The following is a 14453-nucleotide window of genomic DNA, read 5'->3' as shown; positions in this document are numbered from 1 at the left end:
CAAGGGATCCAGAGAAATGGTAAATGGAGCTAAGGCTGAATGGTTTACTCAGACAGGCAGTGTTGGAGGCGGGGACTCAGTGATTGGCAGCGCGGCCGGGGGCGGGGCAAGGCGGGGACTCGGTGATTGGCAGCGTGGCCGGGGGCGGGGCAACATTCGATGATTGACAGACGGGACTGTGGGCGGGGTGGGGACTTGGTGATTGGCAGCGCGGCCGGGGGCGGGGCAGGGTGATTGGCAGCGGGTGCAGGGGGAGCTCGGTGATTGGCCGGCGCGGCTGTGGGCGGGGCGGCGCGGCCGGGGCTGGGTGATTGGGAAAGGGGGCAGAGGCGAGTTCGGTGATTGACAGTCGCGGCCGGGGGGCGGGGCTCGGTGATTGGCAGGCGCGGCCGGGGGGCGGGACTCGGTGATTGACAGGAGCGGCCGGGGGCGGGGCTCGGTGATTGACAGACGCGGACGGGGGCGGAGCTCGGTGATTGACAGGCGCGGCCGGGGGCGGGACTCGGTGATTGACAGACGCTGTTGAATCGGTCGCGGACACTGGGCGCGGACAGGCCGAGCTCGGAGCGGCGGTCGGGTGAGTGAGAGCCGACGAGCGGGGTTTGTTTGCAACCCCCGCACCGAGCCCCGGCTCCGCACTGTATCCGCGGGCGCTGAGTGAGTGAGTGAGGCGGCCCGGGGGGGACGGTGCAGAGTCTGAGTCTCCATGTAGGCCGCAGCCAGGGACTGCCGGCCGCCTGACAGTGCCCGAGCTCCGGGGAGGGCGCAGTGCCGGCGGGGAGGGGAGCGTGTTTATACCGGGGTAAGGCCCGGACTCGGCCCGTTCAATAGCGAGCCCCGGCATAGCCGCAAACTGGCTCTCCCGCCCCGCCCCGCAGTCCCCCAGCCCCTCATCCCCCCCACCCCGCCCTCAACCACTGTGGCCTGCATGTTCACCACGGACCTCTCCTCTCACCTCACCCACTCCGCCCACCTCAGCCCACTCACCCTCACCATACATCCTCCACCCCTCACCCACTGTGCCCTGCACCTTCACCATTTACCCCCCTCCACTCCCCATGTAGCAGCCCTCACCCCTCGGTCCCTCCCCCCCCACCCTGGCTCCTCCCTCTGTCCTTCCCCCCCCCCGGCTCACCCCCCCTCGGTCCCCCCCCCCACCCTGGCTCCCCTCTTCCCCAGAAGCCAGCGAGCTTCTGATTCCCTGACCAACTTGGCTCCACCTTGCTCGAGCCTCTGGCTTTGGCTGTGTCATGTCCACTTTTTGTAAAATTTCCTTTGGGTAGGAAACACAGCCATTGACATGAATGTGGCATATTCTCACTAGAAAAGAGAAGGTTGAGAGGTGATATGATTGCTGTTTTTAGGATTCTAAAGGGACTGGATATCGTAGACTGTGACGAGCTGTCTCACCTTGTCCAGAATAGTAGAACCAGAGGACGTGGCCCCTGAAGGGGGGTAAATTCAAAACCAATCTGCGGAAACAATATTTCAGTGAGTGAGTGGTCAATCTATGGAACAGGCTCCCTAGGGAAATGGTGGAAGCAGTTAGATTTGATTCATTCAGTTGTAAATTAGATAGATTTCTGTAAGAAAATAACATTTTGGGATACAGTATATGAGTAATTTGAGACATGACATGTGGTAAGTGTAGCGTGCTTGGGAGGAACTTTGGACCTATGGTTCCCAAAGCTCTCCACCACTGGGTGTCCTGAACTATGTAAACTGAGCTTTTGATTGGCTTTATAACCATCATCTGAAACCTGAGCTGTGGCCGCAGCCTGGAAATCCAATCCTGGACACTGCTAGTCAATAGACAGCGGTACTGTTTGTTATATCATCAGCGGCCTGAGTGTGGATCAGAAGTGAGCAGTGTGTCTTTGAAGTGCTAGGGTGTTCAGTCATTTTGCAATTGTCCTTTCATCGAGAAGCCAAGTTGAAGGGTCAAGCTTATAGTGCAGGACTTCACCAAGGTTGATAAGAGAAGGCTTGATGGATCAGGAGGTATTACATAGAAACATAGAAGATAGGAGCAGGAGTAGGCCATTTGGCCCCTCGAGCCTGCTCCGCCATTCAATGAGATCATGGCTGATCATCCAAATTCAGTACCCTGTCCCTGCTTTCTCCCCATATCCCTTGATCCCTTTAGCCTTAAGAAATATATCCAACTCCTTCTTGAATACATTTAATGAATTGGCCTCTACTGCCTTCTGTGGTAGAGAATTGCACAGGTTCATCACTCTCTGGGTGAAGAAATTCCTCCTCATCTCTGTCCTAAATGGCTTACCCCTTATCTTTAGACTGTGACCCCTGGTTCTGGACTCCCCGGCCATCGGGAACATCCTTCCAGCATCTAGTCTGTCTAGCCCTGTTAGAATTTTATAAGTTTCAATGAGATCCCCTCTCATTCTTCTGAACTCCAGCGAGTACAAGCCCAATCGACCCAATCTCTCCTCATACGTCATTCCTACCATCCCAGGTATCAATCTGGTGAATCTTTGCTGCACTCCCTCCATGGCAAGAACATCCTTCCTCAGATTAATTATTTGTTCTTTCTGGAGATATGGGCGTCGCCGGCAAGCTGGCCATTTATTGTTTCCCCTCCCTAGTCGCCCTCGAGACAGTGGTGGTGAGCCTTCTTGAGCTGCTGCAGTCCATATGGTGGCTGCTGCGGCGATGTTAGGCAGGGCGCTCCAGGATTTTGACCCGGTGACAATGAAGGAATGGCGATACATGTCCAAGACCGGATGGTGCGTGAATTGGAGGGGGTACTTGGATGTCATGGTGTTCCCATGCGCTTGCTGCCCTTGCCCTTCTAGATGGTGGAGGTTGTGGGTTTGGGAGGTGATGTGGTGACGAGCTCGGGTTTTAAAAGCCTGAGGGTTGCATGAAGAAGGAAAGATTGAGGGAAGTGAAGCCTTCTGCAATGTTGAGGTGTTGGGAATGATTGAATTCGAGGAGGAGATTGGAACTTACGGAATAGAATATTGCCAGCTTAGGAAGAGCAAGAAAGAGAAATTCAAAGGCGTGCTCGTCACTGAGGATGTTATTCATAAACAGATGCTGCTGCCGTTTGTGACGGTGATTATCAGAGTGCTCTACGTTTTGTTGTCTTTGCTAGTTTTTCTCCCCCCTCCGTCTCGTATTGAAGGTGCTGATTCATTCTGGGGTGCAGGCCCCTGGGTGCCAGCATGCCTCTGGCATTTCACCCACTCGGCTGTGGGGGAGCCACGGCAACGAGCAGCGGCAGGTCATTGGCAGATTGCTAAGACCGCGTGTTGCTGGGTGGCAATCGGGATTGGAAATCCTGGGCCCTGCGGAGGCTCTGAAGTGATGTTATATAGCACCCCGTACTCTGCATAGATTAGGAGGTGAGCCTGCCGCTCTCTGGTCTGTATAGCTCAGTAGCACCACAGGTGTTCTACCGAGTCAGCCCTGGGAGGAAGCTGTTAATTTCCTTGTGCGATCACTCAACGGCTTAACAATTACAGTGTCACTACTGCAGATTTGTCAAGACTTGGGTATGTTGTGCACCATATTCAGCCGTTACAGTGTTAATAATTGGGGAGTGGTGGTGGTCATCCTTGTTTATAGACTTCAGCTGTAATCTTGTTCTGAGCCCTAACGTAATGATTCTGACCAGGGAACGGGGGAGCCTGAACTTTGTAGAGTATATATTTTTTTATTTTGTAGAGTATATTAAGCTGCTGATAGCTGAGTATTCAGTGGGAACTGGTGTGAAGAGAATTTCTTCAGCTCATTTTGCAAAGGAAGGGTAGAATTATGCTGCCACTTTCACGTCACTGTTAAGTGGTTTCAAATCTGCGTTGATGCAAAAAAATGGCAGCATAGAATATAGGAGCGGGAGTAGGCCATTCGGCCCCTCGAGCCTGCTCTGCCATTCAATGAGATTATGGCTGATCATCCAAATTCAGTACCCGGTCCCTGCTTTCTCCCCATATCCCTTGATCCCTTTAGCCTTAAGAAATATATCCAACTCCTTCTTGAATATATTTAATGAATTAGCCTCTACTGCCTTCTGTGGTAGAGAATTCCACAGGTTCACCACTCTCTGGGTGAAGAAATTCCTCCTCATCTCTGTCCTAAATGGCTTACCCCTTATTCTTAGACTGTGACCCCTGGTTCTGGACTCCCTGACCATCGGGAACATCCTTCCAGCATCTAGTCTGTCTAGTCCTGTTAGAATTTTATAAGTTTCAATGAGATCCCCTCTCATTCTTCTAAACTCCAGCGAGTATAAGCCCAATTCTCGTACGTCATTCCTGCCATCCCAGGCATCAGTCTGCAGTCTGGTGAATCTTCGCTGCACCCCCTCCATGGCAAGAACATCCTTCCTCAGATAAGGCGACCAAAACTGCTCACAATACTCAAGGTGCAGTCTCACCAAGGCCCTGTACAACTGCAGCAAGACATCCTTGTTCCTGTACTCGAACCCTCTTGCTATGAAGGCCAACCATTTGCCTTCTTAACCGCCTGTTGCACCTGCATGCTTACCTTCGACTGGTGCACAAGGACACCCAGGTCTCGTTGCACTTCCCCGTCTCCCAATCTATTGCCGTTCAATAACAGAGTCAGGTAGCAGTGTGACTTTGAGCTCACTAAGACTGCGATGTAAGACCCCATTCCCTCTCTTGGGCTTGTCACTCTTGGAGTATAACTCCATTGCCCCTCCCTATCTCTGGAACCTCCTCCAGCCCTACAATACTCCAAGAACTCTGCCTTCCTCCAACTCTGGCCTCTTGTGCATTCTCTACTCCTGTCGCTCCACCATTGGTGGCGCTGCCTTCAGTCATCTAGGCCCTAAGCTCTGGAATTCCCTCCCTAAATCTCTCAGCCTCTCTCTCCTCTAAGACCCTCTTTAAAACTGACCTCTGAATGAGGTATGTCCATTTTTGTCTTTACACTCCTGTGAAGTGCCTTGGGACCTTTTCCTACGTTAAAGGTGCTATATTGTATACTGTAAAGCTCCGGGTTAAAAAGTTTTCAGTGGTCTGATTTAATCTCCTGAGAACATTCATAAACTTACTGCCAAGTCTTTAACGTCTATCGAAGCTGCTATGCCACAGCAGCTCTTTATGGCTTTAATCCCAGTTCCTTGCCCTTTCTCCATATCTCTATTTTCCGAGTGAGTGCCTATCTCCCTTTTAAACCCCTTAATTGATTCTTGATCCATGGCCTTTTGGCCTTGTGAATTCCACATTCTCTCAACCCTTTGTGTGATGCTGTTTTCTGTTCTCACTTTTAAACAGCTTGGTCCAAAATTAGTTCCGGTTTAATACGTCCCACTTAATTTCTTTTAGGTTAAAAACAAATTCTACTTGCTCATTTAACACTGGCCAAGGTGGTGTAGTATTGGCGTCTCGTCGAAGTGGATCCGTCTTTCGGATGAGACGTTAAACCGTGGCCCCGTCTGCGCTCAGGTGGACGTTGAAGATCCCGTGGCACTATTTCCAAGAGCAGAGGAGTTCTCCCTGGTGTCCTTGCCAATATTTATCAACAGTCAACATCACTTTAAAAAAAAAAAAAACATTACCTGAAGTGTAGTCACTGTTGTAATGTAGGAAACATGACAGCCAGTTTGTGCACAGCAAGGTCCCACAAACAACAACGTGATAATGACCAGATAATCTTTTTTTTTTAGTGTTGTTGGTTGAGGGATAAATATCGGCCGGGACACCGGGGAGAACTCCCCTGCTCTTCAAAATAGTGCCATGGGATCTTTTACACCCACCTGAGGGGGCAGGTGGGGGCCTCGGTTTAACATCTCATCCGAAAGACAGCACCTCCGACAGTGCCGCACTCCCTCAGCACTGCACTGGAGTGTCGGCCTAAATTTTTGTGCTCAAGCCTCTGGAGTGGGCCTTGATCCCACGACCTTCTGACTCGGGTGAGGGTGCTACCCACTGAGCCACTGGCTGACACTTAAAATAGTGATTGAAATTCTAGCGGCGGTGGGATTTATAACAAGAAAGTAAACCCAGTGGCAATACTCATTGGCTAAAAGTTGGTGCAATATCCTGCACGGTGTAGGATTGTTTGTGGAGCAACCTTTTTTGATTTTTTTTTTTTTTATCAACAGCAGGAGGTAGTCTCTCGCTGCTTTGATTGGCTTGCAGTGAGCGGAGCGCAATTCCTTCAGCCTTAAGGTAACCTGTTTTTGCTGAAATCCTTGCTGCTGTTTTTTCAGTGAGCAGCTGTATCCTTCTCAAAATAGCACAATCTACTTAACTGCAGTTGCTTTCACTGTTGTGTAGGTAGCGCTGAATCCCGAGGCTGCAGGCGGGTGTTGCTGTGAAGATGTCGCATCTGAGTGGTGACTGCATACACTTGGAATCAGTGGGCGAAGTAACGAAAGATGAACTGATCGAGAAATCTCATGTAAGTCGCACCTTTAGTGCAAATTGCCATCAAATTTTAAAGAGCGAATTCTACCTCCCCCGCCCCCCCCTTGGTAAGTTTATGGTTTCCGCTCCCCTTGTGAAGATGTGCTCCTTGCTGGCGTGCAGTCTGCTCGAGTCCTCTTCCGATATGCCGTGTGGATGGCGATGGGCTGTTCCACTGAGGCAGAGTCCGTTCCTCGCCACACCCGACACCGCCACACTCTGGGGTTCACTGATCAGCGCTCGGGTGATGTGGGCCACTGCCACCGCCCCAGCTACTGGCAGGAAAAGCGCACTGAGCCACCGGCAGCAAACAAACAACATTTATAGAATGCCTTCGACGTTGCAAAAAATGTCAGAGCAGCATCCTTAATTTATTTACAGTAAATGAGAATCTAATGCGGAAAAAAATAAGCATAGTACAGGAAACTCTCTCTTAACCGGCACCTAAATAACCGGAAATCTCTGTTAACCGGCAAAATTCAGGAGTAGGTTCAGGTAAGTTTTACTTCATATTAGTGGCAGTTCCTGGATCTGTGGCTGTTTAACTGGGGTTTGTGCACTTGTTGCTAAGCAACAGGGACGCTTGGTCTGTGGCTGGAGTTCCTGCACATGTTGCTAAGCAACAGGGAAGCCTGGATTTGTTGCTGTGTACGGAGCTCTCGTACCTTTTAACTATACCTCTCTGTAATCCGGACTTTTTGATAAAGCGGCACCACGCCGGTCCCGTTGGTGCCGGATAATAAAGAGTTTCCTGTATTTCTCTAATACTTTTGGGTGATTTGCAAAGGTTAAGATTAACTCTGAGGTGAATGAGTTTTCTTGTACACTGTAGGTTTGCTGTGATTTCACATCCAAGCACTCTGTTGAAGTAAGGTAATTCAAAGAAAGAAAGCATCTTTCATGACCTCGGGATGTCCCAAAATGTTTCGCGCCTATGAAGTACTTATGAAGCGTAGTCACTGTTGTAATGTAGTAAACGCAGCAACCAATTTGTACACAGCAAGGTCCCACAAACAGCCATGTGGAAATGACCAGATAATCTGTATTGTTGTTTTGGATGAGGGATAAATATTGGCCAGGACACTGGGGGGGGGGAACTCCCCTACTTTTCTTCCAATAGTGCCATGCTTTACGTCCACTTGAGGGCAGGCGATGCCTCGGTTTAACGTCTCATCTGAAAGACGGCACATCTGATAGTGCAGCACTCCCTCAGTACTGCACCGGAGTGCCGGCCTAGATTTTGTGCTCAAGTCTCTGAGCCTGACTCCAAGGCAAGAGTGCTACCAACTGAGCCATGGCTGATGCCAGAACTCAGCATTAAGAGCTCTTTTGCTAACGGAAAGGAGATCTGGGAGTTAGTGATTCCTGTCCAGGAAGGGATTTTTGAGATGTCCTGAGGTGATCTTCCATCCACTTTTCCTGTCCTCTCTGTTCTTGGGACAGCTAAGACCATAAATTTGCTGTATGGTAATCATGTTCTTAAAACTGGCATTGTGCCAGTCCATGGCACAGTGGGTTGGTATGGAGCACCAGAATTTATCTCTACTGCTTGGCTGTACCTTCATAGCCTATTTTGGGGGGTTGAAAAAAAAATGGAGAAAGCAAAGTGCCGGGCCAAGACTTGCGGTGCAGGACTCCACAGGTCAAAAAGAGTAGTTGAATCAGGAAGTTGTCATTAGGTGACCACGCGCCGCGCCTTCCCTCCCATCCCAAACTAGTCTCTTAAAATCCTGGAGATTGTAGGAAGGGAAGAGATCAGGAGCTCCAGTTTTGAGGTCTAGGGTAAAATGAATTATCTTGAGAGAGCAAAAGAGAAAATTGGGTTAAGAGCTTTTTAAAAATACCCACAGCATACACTGCACCCCACCTCCACTGTAAGTGGAGGCTGTAATCAAAGTTTGGCACAAGGGACTATATTTTCCTTCCCTCTTTTTCTGAAATGCTAACTGTATATTTTTTTCTGGGTAGGGTACTTGCCAAGACTGTAAAGTTGGAGGGCCAAACCTATGGGCGTGTTTGGAGGTAAGGTGATGTACAATCTGTGGTTGTGATGCATTCCGAGTGGCATTGAAAGCTCTTCATGTTCTCACTTCTGGGCTTCTTTCCTTTGCTTACAGAATGGCTGTTCTTACGTTGGATGCGGAGAATCCCACTCTGATCATAGCACCATTCATTCCCAGGTAGGCATGGATTTTGCTTTTACGGAAGAAGACAGACTGACATGCATTTATGTGGCGCTTTTCATGACCTCGGGACGCCCAAAGCACCTTACAACCAGTGATGTACTTTTTGAAATGTAGTCACTGTTGTAATGTAGGAAATGTCGCAGCCAGTTTACACGAGCAAGCTCCCACAAACAACAATGTGATAATGACCAGATAATCTGTTTTTAGAGATGTTGGTAGAGGGTATTGGCCAGAACACCGGGAAAACCTCCCCTGCTCTTCAGATAGTGCCGTGGGATCTTTTACATCCACCCGAGAGGGCAGATGAAGCAAAAAGTAAATGGATTGTCAGTTTTTGGAAGGCATTTACAAACTTCTAGTACACATTACAAAGTTATGAATTGATAGTATTTTTTTTTAATGTTTTTAAGCCACCTTTTGTAAAGACTCCTTAATAAAGTTCTGGGAGATGCTGCACTTAGAGTCATCGAGTTATACAGCACAGAAAGAGGCCCTTCAGCCCATCGTGTCCGCGCCGGCCATCAAGCCCTGTCTATTCTAATCCCATTTTCCAGCACTTGGTCCGTAGCCTTGTATGCTATGGCGTTTCAAGTGCTCATCTAAATGCTGCTTGAATGTTGTGAGGGTTCCTGCCTCTACCACCCTTGCATCATGGTAATATTCTGTGGTGTATTCAAAGAATCATAAACTCACAGCACAGAAGGAGGCCATTTGGCCCATCGGGCCTGTGCTGGCTCTTTGAAAGAGCAGTTGTGCTTAGTCCCACGCCCTGCTTTTTGTCCGTAACCCAGTAAGATCCTCATTCGCAAGTACCTGTATCCTAACTCGCATCGAGTCCCGCTCGCCCATCGCCCCTGTGCTCGCTGATCTACATTGGCTCCCGGTTAAGCAGCACCTCGATTTCTAAATTCTCATCCTTGTTTTCAAATCCCTCCATGGCCTCGCCCCTCCCTATCTCTGTAATCTCCTTCAGCCCCACAACCCCCCCCCCCCCCCCTCAACCCCAGAGATATCTGCGCTCCTCTAATTCTGCCCTCTTGAGCATCCCTGATTATAATCGCTCAACCATTGGTGGCCGTGCCTTCTGTTGCCTCGGCCCTAAGCTCTGGAATTCCCTGCCTAAACCTCTCCGCCTCGCTACCTCTCTTTCCTCCTTTAAGACGCTCCTTAAAATCTACCTCTTTGACCAAGCTTTTGGTCACCTGCCCTAATTTATCCTTATGTGGATCGGTGTCAATTTTTTTGTCTTAAAATACTCCTGTGCAGCGCCTTGGGACATTTTACTACGTTAAAGGCGCTATATAAATACAAGTTGTTGTTGTACCAGTCCAACTCCCTTTTAAAATTATTTATGGAATCAGCTTCCACCACCTTTTCAGGTAGAGCGTTCCAGATTCCGACAACTGAGTGGAAAAATGTCTCCGCATCTCCCCTCTAGATCTTTTGCCAGTGAATTTAAATCTATGACCTCTGGGTATGGACCCACTCACCAAAGGGAATAGTATTTCTCTCTCGACTCTATCAAAACCTCTCATCATCTCGGAAGCCTCCATTATGTCGCCTCTTAACCTTCTCCGTTCCAAGGTGAACAGTCCTAACTGTTCCAACCTCTCCTCAGAACTAACGTCCCTCATCCCTGGGAACGTCCTGGTAAACCCCCTCTGTACCCTCTCGAGGTCTTTACATCTTTCCTGAAGTGTGGTGCCCAGAATGGTGCACAATACTCCAGCTGAACCCTAACCACTGATTTATAAAGTTCTATATTCAACGTGCAAATCATTTTTGGAATCGTTTCAATACCCCTTTTAAATTGAATTTATGGAACAGAATTGATTTGTTTTAACATCCTTTTAATTCTTGGTTTTAAAAACAATGATTTTTAAGTTTAAGCAGTTAAAGTGCTGACTGGGAGTCAGCATCCTGCCGCCACGGTTTCTGATCTCCACTGCTCCCCATCAAATAGGTTTCAAAGTCCTTGTTTGCAATTCCCTCCTTGCCCTTTGTCTACCCTTACTCTGCAACTTCCTCCAGCCCGCACCCTCTTCTTCAGTCTCTGGGTCTACCCCTCCCTCTCCAGCACCATCTGTGACTTGGCAGCTAGCCATCATGTCCCTGCACTTTGGAACTTTCTTTCTAAACCCATTAGGCACTACCACATCTCTCGTCGCCTTCAATTAGCTCCTGATCGCACTCATTCCCTCCCCCCCCCCCCCCCCCCCATGGTTGTAGATTCCCCCTCTTGTAAAATGCCCTTTGATGTGTATTAAAATCAACAATAACTTGCATTTATATATTGCCTTTAATGTAGTTAAAAAGTCCCATAGGCGCTTCATAGACGTGTAATCAGACCAAGCCCTGTGTATAGTACGAACTTCCTATCACGCTTTCCCCATCGCACTTTTATCTCTCGTTATAAAATGGTGCATCCTCCAGCGTGCTGTGAGCAGCACAGTGGGCGGTATGCCAGTGTTGGGGAGGATTTCAATACAGGGCTGCCGAAGGTTATTGATCACATCCATTAGAATATACATAATTTATTTTCCCGGATGCTACAATTGGCAAAGGTCATCTAAACATTCGTCTATGTAAACCTATAAAGTTTCCATTCTGCCACTTATTGCAACACTCAAACAGATTCCTATTAAAATGAGATGACGCAGGCGAATCATCTATTGAGGAAATAATTCTGATTTTTCTCCCCTCCTTGCCTGAAGGGGCTGACTTTCACTGGACTGCAAATCCACAATGCCCACTGACTTTCCATTAGCTCGCCATTCTTTGACTGGGTGTCCATTGGCTATTTGAGCCCTGGGAGGGGGGTGGGGGAGGCATGGGTGGGTGCCTCTTCACCTATAAGTAACGACACAGGTTAACAATCTAACTGGAAAAATCAAATTCATACTTACTGCAGAGCTCTAAACGTTTTTTTAAACTGGTGTTTTAGGGGGTCGGATTCTACAATTCAAAGAAAACAAGACCAGTGGTATTGCCTATAATGTGTGAGGGGGTTGCTTTTCCTTCCAGTCAGCATTGCTGATTAAATCAAGTTCAGTTTTTATTGGCTGGGATTTGTTTTAGGACAATCACGTTCAATGATTCCGCCAGTATTTCCATTAAAAGTGGTGGTCTTGCAAATATATTTGAGTATTCTACAAGGCAGAGCTGGCAGGCTCTGACTGGCGCAAGAGGGGACAGAGACCGGAGCCGAGTCTGACCCTGAACATATCTGGCATTCACCTTGCTTTCCAGCAGGGTTCAGTGGTTAATGTTCAGGTGTGGGGATTCGGTTGATTTTTTTTTTCTAAAGGATTCTTTCACCTTCATCGTGGTGTTGCACAGCCCATGCTCGGCATTTGAACTTTTTTTTTCTTCTGTGAGGCTGTCCGACCATGACTTCTCACAGAATCACAGAAACCCCACAGTGCAGATAGAGGCCATTTCAGCCCATCGAGCCTGCACCGACACATATCCCACCCGATCCCCGTAACCCCTACACCAACACATATCCCACCCTATCCCCGTAACCCCACGTATTTAATCCCCCTAACACTAAGGGTCAATTTATCATAGCCAATCAACCTAACCCGCACATCTTTGGACTGTGGGAGGAAACCGGAGCACCCGGAGGAAACCCACGCAAACACGGGGAGAATGTGCACTTCTCTCTGCCCTTTGCCCGTAGCATTACAGTTTTACGCAGCACGTACCTGCTATTTACACCAGGCACACCGTGAGGAGGTAGAAGCTGTCTGATCAAAGCTTTTTGAAGTGCTACCCATTGGAGGCATTTTGTTGAAGATTAGTGCCCTCCTGGGGCATGTTAAGTCCTTCAGTGACCATATTTATCTATCTTTGTATAAGTAAATGACACGGCGACTATTGTGGCTCCCAAGCTGGAGGACAGGTGCTCCTGTGCAAGTTCAGCTGGCTGTAATTGGGTAGTGTCTGTGCAGACCTCCTCTTTGACGCTTGTCGACAGATGCATTCACTTTTGTGTACCGCGTATTTGAGGAGCCTGTGTTTCTGAACTGTCTGTAGGGCAAGTAAAGCAAGATGATGGCAATCAGTTTCTGGAAAGCATGTTGTGCCACCTAGTGGGATATCTGTGTTACTGCTGCTGTGGAAATGGAAGGTCAGGAGAGGCCCAGGCGCAGATGGGAGTGGATTCACACATGGACTAGGCAAGGGCGAGCTCCTCTTTTGTATGTACAGATTTGTTGTGCAGAGGGCTCTTGTGCACTAATATTTGGCCACACTCATTCTTTTGCTATTGATTTTTGCTTGGTGAGATGACTTATGAGACAGCATTTGCTCTTAGCATTTATAATGGCCTGGAATTTGCTGTCAGCGGCGATCTCTGTGGTGGAAATTTCACCTCTCCCTGACATCGGTTCGAATCTGGTGCCAAATCAAGCGAATCCCCAGCATCCAGCAACAGTGACCTCATCAAGCAGGCTAAGCAGCCAAACACATTGATGAATTCTCAGCAACAAACCAGGAAGTAAAATGTGCAGATTATAATTTACATGTAAATTTTACAGAATGAAATAAAGATTGGGATGTACACACTAAGGTAGAAGCTGAAATATCATAAACAAACTTAGTTAAAAACCGTCATTCTTATTAATGAGAAAAATTTGCCATTCCACAAATATAAAATTAGTTTTTCATGGCCAGAATGGTTGTTCAGTCAATACTGTTTAACCCAGTTAACCTTTCAACAAGGCTTAAATTTTTCATTTTTGTTAACCGCGATATTCCAGTGTAATGGGGAAAGTTTTCGTCAGGAACTACATTTCAGTGTGACTTGAGTTGATTGCCGGCTCTGGGGAGTTCCACAGCGTAACCTGCGGAGAAGCATAGAATCACTGACCGCAACTTCTGGATTTCCACGTTTATCTGCGCGCGCGCTGACTCCAGAAGTTGCAGTCACTTTCAGAGGAGGCATGGCGGCGGGCGCTGACAGTTTCGCCGTTGTTACTGCCGCAAAATCTGGGCTGTAGAATTTGATTTTTTCTTTTGAATGAAATGACCTTATATACTTTTTCTAGGAAACCAGGCACAATCTCACTGTAAACCTCACCACCTTGAGAGTCTGGTGCTACGCATGTGGGAAAGAAGTGTTTTTGGAGCGGAAACTTGGACCTCCGCCAACAGCGGAACGTGGGCGATCTCCGCTTGTGCATGAGCGCCAGGTAGGATTCCATTCAAATAATACAACAGGTGTGAGAGAGCCAGGTACTGCTGATTTTAAATATTACAACAGGTGCACAAACACTGGGTACTATAGTTAAATACAGGAAACACTTTTTTATCCGGGACCGGCGTGGTGCCGGTTGATCAATAAGTCGGGATTACAGAGGTATACTTACTAAGGTACGAGAGCCCTGTACACGGCCACAGATCCAGGCGTCCCTGTTGCATGGCAACAGGTGCAGGAACCCCGGTTACACGGCCACTAATATGAAGTAAAACTTACCTGAACCTACTCCTGAATTTTGCCGATTAAGAGAGATTTCCGGTTATTTAGGTGCTGGTAAAAAGAGAGTTTCCTGTATTACAACAAGTGCGTTCACTCCAGGTACTATTCATGTTAACTATTACAGCAGGTGTGTTCACTCCAGGCACTATTTTTGTTATATGTTATAGCAGGTGCATTCACTCCAAGTAAGATTTTTTTATTGTTTGTTCATGGGACGAGGGCGTCGCTGGCAAGGCCAGCATTTATTGCCCATCCCTAATTGCCCTTGAGAAGGTGGTGGTGAGCTGCTGCCTTGAACCGCTGCAGTCTGTGTGGTGATGGTACTCCCACAGTGCTGTTAGGGAGGGAGTTCCAGGATTTTAACCCAGCAACAATGAAGGAACG

General features: G+C 48.2%; 1 protein-coding gene across 6 annotated transcripts in view; it reads left to right on the top strand.

Annotated features, from left to right (window-relative positions):
- The first annotated feature begins 495 nt into the window (after nt 1-495).
- Nucleotides 496-14453, top strand: part of usp33 (ubiquitin specific peptidase 33) — an 83593-nt gene continuing 69635 nt past the window's right edge. For 5 of the 6 annotated variants that reach the window (XR_015077741.1, XR_015077740.1, XM_085983460.1 and 2 more), the window contains exons 1-6: nt 496-577; nt 6098-6164; nt 6273-6396; nt 8370-8423; nt 8519-8581; nt 13639-13782. Coding sequence is in view for 4 of the 6 variants with exons in the window: in XM_085983460.1 (XP_085839586.1) it covers nt 6316-6396; nt 8370-8423; nt 8519-8581; nt 13639-13782 (342 nt within the window). In the remaining 2 variants the exon portion in view is untranslated. Of the gene's footprint in view, nt 658-6097; nt 6165-6272; nt 6397-8369; nt 8424-8518; nt 8582-13638; nt 13783-14453 lie in introns of all 6 variants that reach the window. The other variant, XM_085983459.1, reaches the window with a different exon arrangement.

This window comes from Somniosus microcephalus, chromosome 3 (assembly GCF_052327205.1).
Source record: "Somniosus microcephalus isolate GS21.2 chromosome 3, FLI_Smic_1.0, whole genome shotgun sequence".
Classification (NCBI taxonomy): Eukaryota; Metazoa; Chordata; class Chondrichthyes; order Squaliformes; family Somniosidae; genus Somniosus; species Somniosus microcephalus.
This window is presented reverse-complemented; position numbering and strand designations above follow the sequence as displayed.